The sequence below is a fragment of the Staurois parvus genome, unplaced genomic scaffold (genome assembly GCF_062004578.1).
Source record: "Staurois parvus isolate SC_StPar_1 unplaced genomic scaffold, SC_StPar_1.0 ptg000025l, whole genome shotgun sequence".
In the NCBI taxonomy this organism is placed as follows: domain Eukaryota; kingdom Metazoa; phylum Chordata; class Amphibia; order Anura; family Ranidae; genus Staurois; species Staurois parvus.
In genome coordinates, this window is record NW_028317821.1 from 19349412 (window position 1) to 19364913 (window position 15502).

Consider the following 15502-nt stretch of genomic DNA (forward strand, 5'->3'; position numbering starts at 1 on the left):
TTCGATCAAATAATATTTTTTTTTTCTTTGATCTCACTATAAATGTGATATGGGGGATGAAATAAAGTTAACCTATTACAGATGTAATTTGAGTGCTGAAATATACAATATATCTTTTCAACTAATATGTATAAGTTTCTCTTCTACAACAGATTTTCATCAGTTAAACATGTTTCTGGCATGCTTCATTATCTATTTTGCCTAATAATGAGTTAAATTATTTAATAGTCTGTACTGATTTCTTTCAAAGACTGATGACTGTAACATGAATTTTTTTTCATTCATGAAAAGTTGAAAGATGAAAATGAAAGTTTTTTCATTCATTGGAGTAGTCAATGGTGTGGACTCAGATCTCTGGAAACATATACATATGATATTATAAATACATTCTGTTTCAATAATTTATTAGCCATTATATTAATATACTGTATTTGACACTGAGCTTAGTATCTTACCTTTGCAGTGGCACGAGCACGGAATTCTGGACAGCCATTTATAGGAATAGTTTCATGCATGTACTGATAAACCTAAAATAGGAAACAGAAAAAGAATATAATCATTTTATGAGTTCTCCTTATTCTGTATTAATACAGTATGTACTGGATTCAAATGAATTATCCTATGTAGAAACTGTCTTGCAAATGTGGAGTATGGTAAGTTTTTACGATTATAAAGTTGTATTGTATTTTGGAAAGATGATATTAAACTCACTCCCCATCAGGGGCGGACTGACAACTCATGGGGCCCCGGGCAATAGTGGATCATGGGGCCCCTGTGTCCTTGCCCAAACTCAAAAAAGCCTATGAAAAGGGTACCAGGGGCATCTCATGGGGCCCCCTACTGACCCCGGGCCCTCGGGCAGTGCCCGAGTTTCCAAATGGTCAGTCCAGTCCGCCCCTGCTCCCCATTGCAATTGTAACCCAAATCCCATACTGCCAAGCCCTCCTTCTTTTCTATATGCATGTTATTATCACAACAGCAAGCATTTTAGATTTTTCTACGGAGCAGTGATCATGAAAATGTTTTTTTTTTTGGCTTTCAAAGTTAAACCTTTTCATTACAAGAAGTTTTAACACCTATACATCCTGTACATTTTTGTCAGCACTATGTACAGTATTAGGTGTTGCCACTTATAGTAAGACATATGATGTTTCATCTGAAATTATATGATAATCTAAATGTTTACTTGAACCAGTTTAATTTGCTTCTGCACCTACCCATCTACTGAGCATTACTATTGGCCAGTGTCCAATACAAGAACAATAAGCAGGCTCAGGAGACATGATGGTCTAGACCAGGAGTCTCCAAACTATGGTCCTCCAGTTCTTGAGGAACTGCAAGTCCCATGAGGTATTTCAAGACTCTGACAGCCTTAGGCAAGACTCTTAGAGGCAGAGGCATAATAGGACTTGTAGTACTTCAACAGCTGGAGGGCCATAGTTTGGAGATCCGTGGTCTAGACTAAATCCAACTTCTTGACAAGGAAAGTTTTGCATATAACCTCAGCTGCCCATGTCCCTAAATGTACCAGTCATTTTCTTTTACAAAAAGTTTTATTGTAGATGAAGCATAGATAAAGAAACATTCGGATCACAGATTCAATGGCCATCAAATATAAATTGTACTGGATAAATGGAAACCATTTTAACCCATACATTGATAAAGGCATAAGTTGAAAGGAAAAATTTTACATAGGTGCTTCATAAAAACAAGGATAAGGGAAAGAGTTGGCGAGGAACTATTAGCGAAATTTTGAAGGTCCATAATAATGTGAGTTCAAAAGAAAGTTTTGCTGCATCAACATTATGCAAAACAAGACGGGCACAAAAGGAGACCTTTCTAAAAAGTGATACCTGTTCCAAACCCTAGGTACATAAAAAAAAGTCTGGGGTACCTAGATAGTACTGCAGATGTAGCACATAAAACAGAAAACTCAATCCGTAAAATATGATTAAGAGCAGCTTGGAAAGGAGATTAGAAAAGGACAAACAGTATAGAGACAAAGACAACAACAACAAACAAAACAAAACAAAACAAAAAAAAAACATCGAGAGGGGCTCCTAGGCGATCACGGCAGAATCCATCCTCAGATCGATAGAAGGGACTGGTCAAATCTAGAAGGTTGAGCTATGTCCAGCCAGGGACGCCATACTTGCAAAAATTTTGTATGGGTATCCAACAATATGGCCGTCAATTTTTCATTGACCATTATGAAATTCATCTGGTTTTTGACAGCTTCAAAACTAAGAAGAGGAGTTTTCCAAGCTCTCGCAATTGTCAACTTTGTTGCCACAAATAAGTGTGATGCCAGCTGCCGTTCAGAACGGAGAAGGCCCTCCAAAGGCTTAAATAATAGCACTTCATACGGATTACGCTTAATGTCTGCGTGAAGCATAGTGCAAAGGAGGGCATACACCCTAATCCATAATCTGTTTACTTTGGGGCAAGTCCACCAGATGTGAGCCATGGTGCCCAATTGTTGGCATCCCCGAAAACAAACCGGGGAGTATGTAGGTATAAAAGTAGCTAGACGGGCAGGCGTATAGTACCATCGGTAAAGGATTTTATAGGCATTTTCAAGGATAAGGACATTCCTGGAACTCTTAGATAGTGCTTGTGTCATGGTCTGCCAATCCTGTTGGTCCAAAGTCCCCCCTAATTCAGATTGCCAACGCTGATGATAGGAACCAACCGGAGGTGTTCTATAAGATATAATGGAAGAGTAAATCAAAGAGATCAAACTCGGGGCATGAGGTCTATGTCTGCACTGACTTTCAAAGGAGGACAAACGATAAGGTCCTGGATGCGTGCGTATTAATGTATTAATAAAGTGGCGAAGTTGAAGGTAACCAAAGTGTTCTCGCAGAGGAATGTTATAAGAAGATCTCAAAGTTTCAAAGGTAATTATTCTAGTGGGAGATAGGAGCAAGTGGACATCATAAAAACCATGCGTCTGCCACCAGGCAAACTGTTTGGGATTGTCCTTACCCGGAGAAAATAATGGGTTATGCAATAGACGTAACAGCGGCAGATGAGAAGAAATTAGGCCAGCTGAATATTTAATAGAATCCCAAAGACGTAACGAAAGCGTCAGCGTCGGGCTAAGGGAAGATGGACGCTGAGAAATAGGAAGCCATGGCAAAGAGGAGAGCGGTATCGGGTGGGAGTCCATCATATCCACCACAGCCAAAAGGGGGAAATGGTGGGATGCATGAACATGAGCTAGAGGAGCAATGTTAGCCGCCAAATAGTAAGACAAGATTTGGAACCGACAACCCTCCCATATTCCGTCGCGCAAATAGGATATGTTTGCTAATTCTGGGTCGAGAAGAACCCCAAATAAAGGACAGAAGTTTTCGCTGATGGATACGCAATACATGCAAAGGTACTGGAACCGGCAAAACAAAAAATAGGTACAATAGCTTTGGAAGATAGGTCATACGGATCGCATTTATTCTGCCAAACCAAGAAAGTGGGAAATGAGACCAGGAGGACAATAGCTCAGTCAGCTCACGAAAGACAGCGGGAAAATTAGCCTGATACAATCCGTCATATGTCGGGGTGAGCTTAATTCCTAAATATGGCAAGGCCGAAAGCCATTGAAAAGGGAATGTTTGCTTCAAAGTAGTCAAAAGTGGTGGTGAAATGGTGACAGACATAGCTCTGGATTTAGCAGGGTTGACATGTAAGCCCGAAAGAATCGCAAAAGAATCGAGAACCGCGAGCAAATTGGGTAAAGTAACCCTCGGGTTCGAAATTGACAACAGTATGTCATCTGCAAACAGAGACAATTTATGGTGAGAGCCCGCCACCTCAACCCCCTTAATATCGGGATGTATACGAATGGCTTCCGCCAACGGTTCCAAGGCTAAAATAAAAAGCAAAGGGGAAAGCGGGCAGCCTTGTCTAGTGCCTCTGGCAACTGAAAATGTAGAGGACTCAAATCCATAGTATCTAAGCTTCGCTTGGGGTGATGTGTATAGCGAAGAGATCCAGCGTAGGAACGAAGGACCAAAGCCAAAGCGATGAAGGACTGACAGAAGGTATGGCCAAGATAGTGTGTCGAAGGCCTTATTGATGTCTAAGGATAAGAGCATCATATCGAGTTTGCGAATATGGGCCAAATGTTGCAATTGTAAAATACGTCTGATAGCATCTCCAGCCTGCCTATGGGGAGCAAATCCCACTTGGTCCTTTTTGATCAAGCGAGAAAGGAAGGAGTTCAAATGAATAGCCAAAATCTTAGTAAGAATTTTCATGTCAATATGGATAAGAGAAATAGGCCTGTGATTTGCCTAGGATGAATGATCTTGATCAGGTTTAGGGATCATAACTACATTAGCAGTTAAAGCATCCGGGGAAAAATTTGAACCTCCTTTCACCGCATTAAACATAGCGGCTGTACCAGTCATTTTCAAATGTGTTTTTCACTGAAGTTTAGACATTGTTCACCATTTGCTCTTTTTGAATTGCCTGGGTTTAGCCACGTTTGCATACCGCGTTTATGCGCATTTATGCACATTTGCATTTAGAAGCATTTTTAAAAGATAACCTCAAATGCCCAGAATGCACTGAAAAATAGTAAACAATTAACTATTTCAGACATTTTGAGAGGAATAGAGAGAACAGAAGCAGAGAGAACAGTATGTGTTGAGATTTTCTATCTTTTCTGGTTGTATTCACTATGGATCCCATCATGAGCATAATACAGCACGTTTTACAATTTTTTCCTTCACACGAAACCTGGAACTGACTGTGCTGGTGTACTAGGTCCATTTGAATACATGAAAACCGCTTTGGATACATTTCTGATGATGAAAAAAGGCTCTGGACAGCATCTGGACAGAACAGTTAAAAAACGCTTCTAAACGCAAATGCTTATAAACACGGTTAATCGCATTTACAAGCGTTTACAAGCGCTTGGCATTTGAAACGCCAGTAAAATCTACTCCTGAACAGTTCCTGAACATCAGTTTATCACCTGCAGTGTACATGAGCCCTAAGCTTATATCTTGTCTTCCCCTGTTACCTTCTTTACCGTCTCATCAGCATGCTAATAAAATCACTTAATATAACCCTATCATTTTCATTATATACCTTATTTTAGACCCAGTAATGTCATTGCTAAGTCGTTGTGTTTCTCTATGCAATGTAAGTAGATCATGGCTGGTGAAAAGGATACGTCTGACAACAGGAAGCTATGGTGACATCTCAAATGTGATGTTGAGCCTGCATGATTGAAAGAACTGAAATCCATTGAATGAAAGGAAAACGATGGCAGGGACAATCAAGCTGGAGAGGAAAGAGCTAGATGATGCTATATGACGACCTACAGCTAGGAAATCAGACAAGTTATATTTGACTTGCTGCAGCTGAACTGCTCACTGTGAGAAGCTGACAACCTGTTGTGAAATCATTTCAAGTCATTTCAGTAGAGGTAAGGAGCCTGTACAACTGTGCAAGAATAAAAGTAAAGCTTAAGTTCATCTTTCATATTATGTACAGTAAATGTTTATTCAACTTTAGAGTAATATCCTGATAAATCAATTTGCCTATATGTTAGCATTTTCTAATAGATAGCTCTTACTCACTTTGACAGATGATTACACTTTTATTAGCTCTCAGTAGGGTAAGCCCCCATCCCATTCATTTTAAAACCCAGGCATGAAACCAATCTTAAAGCAACCTTGTCTCTAAATCAAAACTACCCAGGGAAGATATATTTATAAAAGAAGAGTATAAATACTTCTACATCACTACAGCACAGTAGAGATGTAAGAGTTGGCAGGAGAGACCACTAAGCACCATGGGGGACATAGGTAAGTGACACACTCAGAAGTGTTGGCTCAGGAACGAAGTATTTGCAGTCTTATTTTTCAGGTACAGATTTTCTATGGAATTTGTTTTGGGAGGGAAGTCACTTTACAAATAATTTTCCAATATGTAACTAAAAGAATGCATGGGTTTAGATTATGCAACCACCATAGTGCCATTAAGTGGTTAACCGCTTAAGCGCTGGAATGTTTTACTGCCTTCATGACTAGGTCATTTTTTTGTTATTCGACACTGTGCTACTTTAACTGGCAATTGCACAGTCATGCAACACTGTACGCAAATGAAATTTATATTATTTTTTTCACACAAAAATCATTAATTTGGTGGTATTTGTTCACCACTGGGTGTTCTATTATATATATGAAAAAAGACTGAACATTTTGAAAAAAAAATCTATATTTTCTACTTTCTGTTATAAAACATATCCAATAAAAAAAAAAATCAAATTTCTTTATAAATTTAGGCCAAAATGTATTCTGCTACATGGTTTTGGTAAAAAAATACCAATGAGTGTATATTAATTAGTTTGTGCAAACATGATAGCGTCTACAAACAATGGTGTATATATATTGGAATTTACGCAGCTTTGACGCTACTGGTAATGGCAGTGATCAGCAAATCATAGTGGGACTGTTATAGTGTGGCAAGAAATCTGGCACTAGCTGACGCTGGGCTGGGAGGAAAACTAACTGACTAACTCACACCGACACTAGTATAGTGATCAGTCCTAATACTGTACATTTTCACTGTTCTAATGACACTGGCTGGGAAGGAGTTAACATCTAGGGGCAATCAAAGGGCTAACTGTGTGCCTAACAATGTGTAAAGTGTGTAATATGTTCTTCTTTTACTAACTGATGTGGATGTTTTTTCTTCCTGCTTTGCAGAAAGAAAACACAGCCATATCGCTGCTCTGTGTATAGAGCCCTGTACAGAGGCTCTGTACTATGATTTACTAAGCCATTCAGCAGGCTCCGGCCATAAACCATTGGCCAGGACCTGCTAACCAACTTGTACTGTACCGAATAACAACACAGATCGAGTGGGAGATGTGCACCCTCTAATCAGAATTGCTGGATCACAAGCAGGGGCGGACTGACCATTTGGAAACTCGGGCACAGCCCGAGGGCCCGGTGTCAGTAGGGGGCCCCATGAAATTCCCCTGGTACCTTTTTCATAGGCTTTTTTGAGTTTGGGCAAGGACACAGGGGCCCCATGATCCCCTATTGCCCGGGGGCCCCATGAGTTGTCAGTCCGCCCCTGATCACAAGCATGTACATGATCTAGTGCAGCAGGGCTGGCCGCCCACCCACAGTATATATAGTTTGAGTGGTCTTAAAGTGGTTAAAGGGAATATCACCCTGATAAATGAAGAGTGCAGCTATTCATTAACTGTTGTAGTAATAGCGTTCTGATGTATCTTGCACAGTTATAAGTGCCCAGTCACACCAATGCGATTTCAGGTGCGATTTGCAAATTGAAATTGCACCTGAAATCGTATCTAATGCATATAAACGTCAGTGTCTTAACATGTGCGATTTACTGCAGTGCGATTTCTAAAGTAGTTCTTGCATTACTTTTTCTGCAGTTTTGTTGCAATTTCACAACATAGAATATAATGGAAATTGCACTGCAAATTGTTGAAAATCTTCACAAGTAACAATAAAGTCTTCAGAAATCGCACTTGAAAATGTGCTGAAATTGCACACAAATTGCGCGATTTTAAATAGCAGCTGTGCCTGATGACTTAAGGAATGCAACCATAAAGAATAATTGCTTTTCATTTAGTTTCAGTGCTATGTTTTTCACACCAGTTTTAATTTAACCGGTACACATTCTATCGCACACACTTTGATAAGCAAGCATTTTGAGTGGAAACAATACAATCAGGCTGTTGCTTTGTATAAATCTGTTACTTCAAAAGCAAGATGTCCCTGCCATAATTCTCAACAGATTACCTGCCCATCAGGGAGTTTTGATTGTTTCTGTCCACATTCTGGGTTCCACCATCTCCTGTTGCTCTCTCTATACTATAAAATAAATAAATCCAAAATGCATAGTGGAAAACCTCAAAAAAATTCACAGCAAGTGTGCATACCCAGCAACATAAATTTAGACATCTGACCTGTCAGTGGCTTAAAGCCCAAAGGCAGCTGCAGTTCAGAGCGAGGGAAGCTTTCCCTATCTTCTCCTGGGCTCCAGGAGGCGACAAACAGAAGCAGAACTTCCCCTCGCTCTGAACTGCATGGTTTGATTGGTGAATGTGTGTCATGGAGAAGGAAGATCTGTACTAAGGGGAAGGAGTTCTGAAGGGGGGGGACCAGGGGTGGACTGACAACTCATGGGGCCCCCGGGCAATAGGGGATCATGGGGTCCCTGTGTCCTTGCCCAAACTCAAAAAAGCCTATGAAAAAGGTACCAGGGGCATCTCATGGGGCTCTCTACTGACCCCGGGCCCTTGGGCAGTGCCCGAGTTTCCAAATGTTCAGTCCACCCCTGGGGGGGGGGACTGTACTGTGGGGAGATCTGTACAAGGGAATCTGTACTTAAGCCTTCCACAAAGAGAATATCGGATAAATAACCGTGCGCTTACTTCTGCATGCTAGTCACATATCAAAAATGAAGAGGTTACTCAAATTATGAAAATTCACGTACAACATGATACAACTTCTCAAGTGATGTAATGTATTGTATTGTATTGTATTTTTGGATGAAAACTGTGCTGATGAAACAAAAATCATACGATCTGGTATCGTTCGAGAACATTTTTCATGTTTGTCCCTTTAGATAATAATCATATTATTGTACGATTGCTTTGAAAGTGGTATTTTTCTTACAATTTTCTAATTGTGTGTACTAGGCTTAGAGGGCTGAATCTGTACTAGGGGGGATCTGTGCAAAGTGGTGAATTCTGTACTGGAGGACCTGTTTTAGGGAGGGGGGCTATCTGTAATGAGGAGAGCTGTACTAGGGATGAGCTATACTAAGAGGGGGAAATCTGTCCTGGGGGTAGCTATACTGAAGAGAAGATATATACTGGGGGAACTGTATTTGGGAGAGCTGTACTGGGGGGAGCTGTACTGAAGGTGTAATCTGTAGTTGGGAGAGCTGTACTGGGGGGAAGTTCTGTACTTGTTCTAAACTCCTGACCCCAGCACTTTGTGCATTATGCCTTCTTGACCCCTGCTTTCTGTGTATTACACACTCCTGACCAGCAAGGTTTGCACATTATGTACGCCTGACAGCTTCATTGATTTTTGATCTATATACACTATGCTGTGTATTTCATACTTCTGACCACTACAAACATTATGCTATATTGTACAATTGCTGGTTGCTCAGCAGTCAGTGATTATGTTGATGATGTTCTTCTTTAAGATAGGCTCTGTGCAGAAAAGCATATGTAATGGAAGAATTTTTTACAAATAATTGTGTTGAGCTTTATGTGTCTGTTAGACTTCTGCTTGTGGTACAGCAATTAAAGAATATTATTTAGGTACAAGGACTGTTGCAAATGTTACAATGTACTTGGAGTAGGCTCAAGTTTGAACCCCTTCCCACTGTTAGCACACTTTTGCCACACCCTCAATTCACTGTGGCACTCTGGCTGTCAGGGGCTGGACTTCTCCTTAGGAAAAAAAATTATCTATGGCTCTGTACCCTCGTGATATGATTTGTGACTGATGTTTGCTTGGAAATGTATTACATTTTTTTTCTAAAGCGGATGTGTCAGACCAGGCTGCTGATTACTTAGTGAAGTAGGTCTAACTAGCTTGCCAATTGGACTGCACAGTTATATTTAGACATCCTGCACTGCTGCTTTAACAAAAAATTAGAGATAAAACGTAGCAAAATTTGGGTTGTTAGTACAATGTGTAAGAAAACCTCAGTGCATGTTGGAAGGAGATGATAGACACATGCTCATACCTATGTGCATGCTCATAATTCTGAGCAAAAGCTCAATACAAAGCAGGCATTGTAACACTCGCGCAAGCATATTAGTGTGTGCATGCATGCACATATGAGTGCTGGCACCAAACGGCCTATTTAAGCTGCACTCTGACATAGATGGATTGCTGAATGGTCTTCAACTGGTTCCTGTTTTACCTGAGTCTTGACCTGCTATACTTGGTTACCTGTGCACGACTTGACTTGCCCATGACCTGTCCTTGGATTTCAGCCTAACTACTGTGATCTTGGCTTGTATTCTGACTCTGCTCCTGTCTTGCGGAACGCAAGACTCTGTCTCTGCCTAATGTTCCTGTACCTTGCTGTCAGGCTACTGATGACCTTTTGGGTTGTGTCCTGGCTACACTCCTGTCTGCCAAGCAAGAGTCACCATGTTCCAATTAATGGTTCCTGCCTGCTGACCTACGGTCATCTGCTTCCTGCAAACCCCAGCTGGCGCTACCTGCTATACCAGCCTGTGTGCCCCTCTGTGTTCCCACACTCCATGTCATCACTACCAAGGGTGTTGGACAAGAGGTGCAAGAGAACCCCCCTCCCCAGCTCGATCTCCACAATGTGATTGTATATCTCTTCTGTGATTTTACTTGAGCACTCCTGTTAAAAAGCCACAGGAGTTTCCATTGCTGTTTGTCCAAATTATTGTTGCGTGGTTGCTATACTGACCCTTTGGCTTTGGCCATGAAGAAATATTCAGATAAGCAAAATCAGAGAAATGAATACTTATTCCAGGTAAGTAACTCTAAGTAGTGAAGCAGGAGGTTCAGTATGGCAGGTCAGCAATGGAAGAGTGCATATTGTCTCAGTACAGTTCACATTAAAACCAATCTCAGTTGTGGGAAATATAAAGAAATTATTTGGTGACTTTATTTTTTTATTCTGCGAAACCAGTTTTTCTGTATTTATAACTTTTCATGAGCACAACCAAATATAGGAATAGATGTTGCATACAAAAATAATGCTGAGCAGGCTCAGTTTGCTGACCAAGTAAGCATCAGGCTTCTAACTGATTAGCTGAGCTTGGAAAGGGCTTCAAATTAGGAAGAATAGGCAGAAATCCAGCTGGAGAGATGCTGTTGGCTTTCATGACAAATGAGCTTCAAAACTCGCCCAAACAGAGTTGTTTTGGCCTCTGATTAGTGTTCATTAATAGATATACTGATATTTATTTAGGCACAATATTATGTCTATTAATGCTGTACCAGTTTAATTACTGAGTAATTATTATTGGTGCATTTCCGCAGCATATTGATGACATTATTTTTTCATTAATTAGAATAAAATACCATTAACTATTGTGTGCCATTTATCAAGCAGGCTAGGGCATATTTCATATACAGATTATTTATTAGTTATAGAATAAATTATACATACAATCATATTCTGCCCAAGTAAACACAGTTAAAGCAGAAATACACTGCATCTGAGCACCACAAACCAAAGACACTATTTAATTCATTTTTAACATTCAAAGGAAACTTCTCCATCCATGTCTCCATTCTGTATTTTGCGGACAAATCACTTTGAAAAGCACCCTGTTAGCATTCCTGGCAATGGCAATGGCCATCTTGAGTAAGGGCAAATGATGCATGTAGCATTTACTTCCTGGAATCCATCTGTCCTTAGTTCAGGCAAGCAGGAAGGAGGGTGTGCTTAGCTGAGAAAAGCTCGCCTCCCCTACTGGAGTCCCCAGGGATGTATGATATAATTTGCCTAGGCCTGGAAACCAGGACTTAAAGCAGAGTTCCACCCAAAAGGGGAAGTTCCGCTTTAAAGATTGGTCCCCCGCTCCCCATTAAGGATTGGCACCTTTGGGGAGCGGGTACCCCATATTGACAGGTACCCGATCCCACTTCCGCTGTGATCATCTAGGCAATCAGAAGCAGAAGTTGTCCTTCTATCCTCCCTCTCCATAGTCTTGTGAGACACATGACAGGTCCCAGAAGACGACGGGGCCATTCAGGAAGCACAGCTCTACTCGTGCATGTGCAGTGATCACCCGGCTGAGAAGCCGCAAGCTGTCACAGCCGGGTGCCCACAGTGAAGATGCCAGCGCCTGGAATACAGGTCGGCCGGTAAAACGGGCTGTGGCAGGGGCACCGCGGGATCGTGGGACAGGTTAGTGGCTGTTTTTTTAAAAGTCAGCAGCTACAGTTTTTGTAGCTGCTGACTTTTATTTTTTTACCGAGTGAGTGGAACTCTGCTTTAACCTCCCTGGCGGTATTCCCGAGTGTAGCTCAGGGTAAAATGTCAGTGCCAAAAGCGGTAACCCCGAGCTACACTCGGGCTTACCATGTGGCGCTGCATAGGGAGTCCCTGCAGAGCTTACCTTGCCCTTCGCTCCAGCGATGTGTCCCCTGCAGTGTCCCCGGCCATCTCCTCCGGCTGATGCCGGCATCCGGCTTCTGTGATCCGGTCCCTGTGACATCGGGACGTACGGCGGCGCCGCCGGCGGTGGGAAATTTGAAAATTTAAAAAAAATGTCATTTTTTTCAAAACGAATTTTACATAGTAAAACATTGCTGTTTCAAGCCATTTCACGTACATTTTGTCCCTAGTGCTTTGTCCTGTCCCCTGTCTGCATTTTGACTGTTCTTTCTGCCTGGAAACTTAGAAAAGTCCTTGGCGTCCAAAAAGCGTCCCTTTAGGTCAAAAGCGGGTTTAGATCAGCTAGAGAACAGCGATAGTAAATCAGAACCACTTGCAGAATTGAGTGATAATGATTCGTGGAGAAATTCGTCATCAGACACCGAAAACAATTTTGCGACTTTGCTCAGCGATGTGCGAACTTGGCGCTATATTTCAAATTTCAGTGTTTTTGGTTTGATTATATTATTGAATTACATGTATTATTATTATATTATTATTTTTTATGATTATTTATTAAATTATAATTTATGATTTTGTGTTTCAAATTTTATTATACCCGGGATGTTTAATAGACTCTTGTTCGGACAGATTTCAGTGAGTTATTCCTAAATATTACAGCCTACAATAAAAAAACTACATATTTCCATGCAAAATAATAGTTCCGCTTTCAGCCCCAAAAATCTGAAATAATCATACTGCCAGGGAGGTTAACTGAAGAAATGTTAAAAAAATAAAAGTTCAAAACAAGTAAATATGATATACTTTCCCATCTATTTACCAATGCTAGCAGCATAAAGATTAAAAATGCTGATTGAGAGAATGAAGTTCGTTTAAAACATAGAGTGTAATGAGCCATATGTTTCTTTGTGCCTGCATGTTTATCCTCTACTTGTCAAGCTATAACGCAATATTGACTTTTTTCTAAGTTAAACTAGGTGAAACTAATATCTGTGTATTTGGAATGTAGCTTTATTATATTCTAGCATGGAAACACCTCACTTAGTAGCAATTCAGAGAATGTATAAACAATGATAAAGTATACTGAAATAGATATTTTAAATTATAATTATTGTATACAAAGCTAAAAGCACTGTACCTAAAAATTATGCTATAAATACAACAGTGTAGCAAATGTATGCCTCAATAAAAAATACTACCTCAATATATATATATATATACATATATAAACGTATATTAATAAAATAATAAAAATATCAATAGATACAATAAAATATAGATAAAATAATAAAATATATTTTTAAAGTTGAAAATTACAGTTTCCCTATGAAGACAGTCTAGCCTGCCACATGTAAACTGGCTGTGTACCATAACAACCATATAATTTAAGAAAGACCATAACCCTTATCTGTGTCCAGGGGCGGACTGACCATTTGGCAACTCGGGCACTGCCCGAGGGCCCGGGGTCAGTAGGGGGCCCCATGAGATGCCCCTGGTACCTTTTTCATAAGCTTTTTTGAGTTTGGGCAAGGACACAGGGGCCCCATGATCCCCTATTGCCCAGGGGCCCCATGAGTTGTCAGTCTGCCCCTGTATGTGTTAAAACATTTAATGCCTATTTAGAAAGGTCAGTGAAACTTTTTTTAAATTTCAACACATCTTACCAGAAACGTTTACCTGTTTCCTCACAAATTTAAGGGATTGACATAGAAAAACTGATATCAAAGTAAACATGAAAAATTTACAGATTAGATAACATAAGTGGCAAAATGAGGGTTGTTGCTTTTACTCGGTCTGCTTCATAAAGCTTCTTTCTCCAGCTTCTATTTATTGAAATGACAACAGGTTTCATACTAAGTTGAGGGTCTTATAAATTCTTACTTAAATTTCAATAACAAAGGGAAAAGTGTATATTGTTCAGATCTATCTGCAAAAATACTGTTCTAGTTTTATTTAAATCAGAAGTGCACCCTAAACAGGACATTATGCTTTTAAGAATCCTCCCCTCTTCTCTAACAATATTGAAGGTTAATTTTTTTTTGGAGTGGAAGCAGGTACCTAGTTCTGGCAGGTACCAGCTCCCACTTCTGCTAGAATTGCCTAGGCGATTCCACCGGAAGTTGTCCCCGTCCCTGCCCACAACCTCTTGGGACACATCACAGGTCCCAAAAGTCTGAGACAATTCACAAAAAGCAGAGCAACCCTCGCATGTGCACTGGGAAGCTGGCTGTGAAAGTGCAATGAGTTACAGCTGGCTTCCCACAATAGATGTGTTGGCATCGGGGACCTGAAGACCGGTGAAGAACCAGCTCGGGTGAATCTGGATCCCTGGACAGGTAAAAGTCCTTATAAGCAGCTACAGCATTTGTAGCTGCTGACTTTTATTTTGTTTTTATACAGACTGAAGAACCTCTTTAAGTCATTTTATAGCAAAAGCAAGAGAAAACCTTGCCCTCAGCAATATTATAAACAGGCAAATAGTTGAAATCGAGATTTCCAACTAAATAATTGTGACATCTAAATTTTACATTTTCATAGAAAGACCATCTAGAAAGAAAGTCCCCATGCCACCAAAAGTTCTTCCGAATTAAAAAAAATAGATGGTGTGTGTGACCACTCCCTCCTCAGCAAATTATACTTGTTGATAGTTGTAAAATGTACAATCACAGTCTGATTTCTCCTAATTTCCTTGCTAAGCTACAACAACTGCTAATCTATGTCCACTGACAGAGCTCTTAGTGGTCACTAAGGCAGTTTCACTGAACAGTGGAGTGACAGTTTGCAGGGCTAAGCCATTGCATCAGAAAAATTCATGCCTCTGTAACAAACGGATACTAAATCAGAGTGGCACAGATCAAAGCCTAATTGAAGTTTTGTTTTTATACTTTTTAGCAGCCTGACTGGATAGCAACTAAAGATTAAGTAAAAAATGAAAAAATAAAATGTTATGTTTTTGAGCAGCTTGTTGATTGGAGCATTGTGCAAGAAGCATTTCAGATGGTTGAAAACTCTGATCTGAACAGCAGTCTGGCTCTCCAGTGAGATGCCAACACAGGGCTGATTTTTAGTTTTAAAACAGTTTAACCCCTTCATGCCTAAGGGTAAAACAAATCTTAAAGCCTAAGTAAAATTGTACAATGTTGACATGTGTTAGTAAAATCGTATATATCATCACAACTACTTTGTATATCCAGGTGAATTATACCTTGTTTTGTCAGGACAAATTGGGCTTTCATTTGGTGGTAAATGGTAATGGATATCTCCTGATTTTTTTATCAAAGGAAAACTGGCCCAACATAGTAAAATTTTTTTTTTTTTTTATTTAGCTGTGTGTTTCTTTTTACTACCATAACCTAGCACCAAAATACGTTTT

General features: G+C 40.1%; 1 protein-coding gene across 3 annotated transcripts in view; it reads right to left on the reverse strand.

The window, feature by feature from the left end:
- Nucleotides 1-15502, reverse strand: part of LIN7A (lin-7 cell polarity scaffold A) — a 118696-nt gene that overhangs the window by 22799 nt on the left and 80395 nt on the right. For all 3 annotated transcript variants that reach the window (XM_089652186.1, XM_089652199.1, XM_089652191.1), the window contains exon 3: nucleotides 456-527. In XM_089652186.1, the coding sequence (XP_089508312.1) occupies nucleotides 456-527 (72 nt within the window). The remainder of the gene's footprint in view (nucleotides 1-455; nucleotides 528-15502) is intronic.